The sequence below is a fragment of the Phaethon lepturus genome, unplaced genomic scaffold, assembly GCF_000687285.1.
Source record: "Phaethon lepturus isolate BGI_N335 unplaced genomic scaffold, ASM68728v1 scaffold31736, whole genome shotgun sequence".
NCBI lineage: Eukaryota > Metazoa > Chordata > Aves > Phaethontiformes > Phaethontidae > Phaethon > Phaethon lepturus.
This window is the reverse complement of record NW_010548858.1, coordinates 8,258-8,635: the sequence shown is the minus strand read 5'-3', so window position 1 is coordinate 8,635 and position 378 is coordinate 8,258. Positions and strand designations below refer to the sequence as shown.

The window sequence follows — 378 nt, the reverse complement described above, 5'->3', positions numbered from 1 at the left end:
ATCTTCGCCCTCATCTATTTCATCCTCACCATCCTCTGCATGGCTCACCACTCCGTCCACCTTGAATACAGAGAGAACGAGAAGGCGAGCAACCACCCCTTCTCCAGCCCTGCCTTGACAGCGCTAATGGACAACTTTGTGCTTTGTGGAAAGGATGGTCCCAGTAGGCAGCGAGCGCTTTAGGAACAGCCTGGGACTGGGCAGGCAGGGAAAGATGGCTGGTTTTCTCCAGCTTCTGGAGAAAGCCTGGCAGCCCGGAGGCAAATCTCTCTCTCTTGCTGCCTTGTATTTTGAGATTGAAGCTCTGCTGTGTCCATCTGTCTGGGTGGTGGCAGCGCCCAGCTGTCCCCCTGGGTTCTGGGAGTGGGCAATGAGCAG

At 55.8% G+C, this 378-nt stretch overlaps 1 protein-coding gene across 1 annotated transcript in view; it reads left to right on the top strand.

Annotated features, from left to right (window-relative positions):
• TMEM63C (transmembrane protein 63C) overlaps positions 1-378 on the top strand; it is a gene marked incomplete at its 3' end in the record, with an annotated part of 11,621 nt that overhangs the window by 5,530 nt on the left and 5,713 nt on the right. The window contains exon 7 of the mRNA XM_010290106.1: positions 1-84. This exon is cut by the window's left edge and continues 24 nt beyond it. Within this exon, the coding sequence (XP_010288408.1) occupies positions 1-84 (84 nt within the window). The remainder of the gene's footprint in view (positions 85-378) is intronic.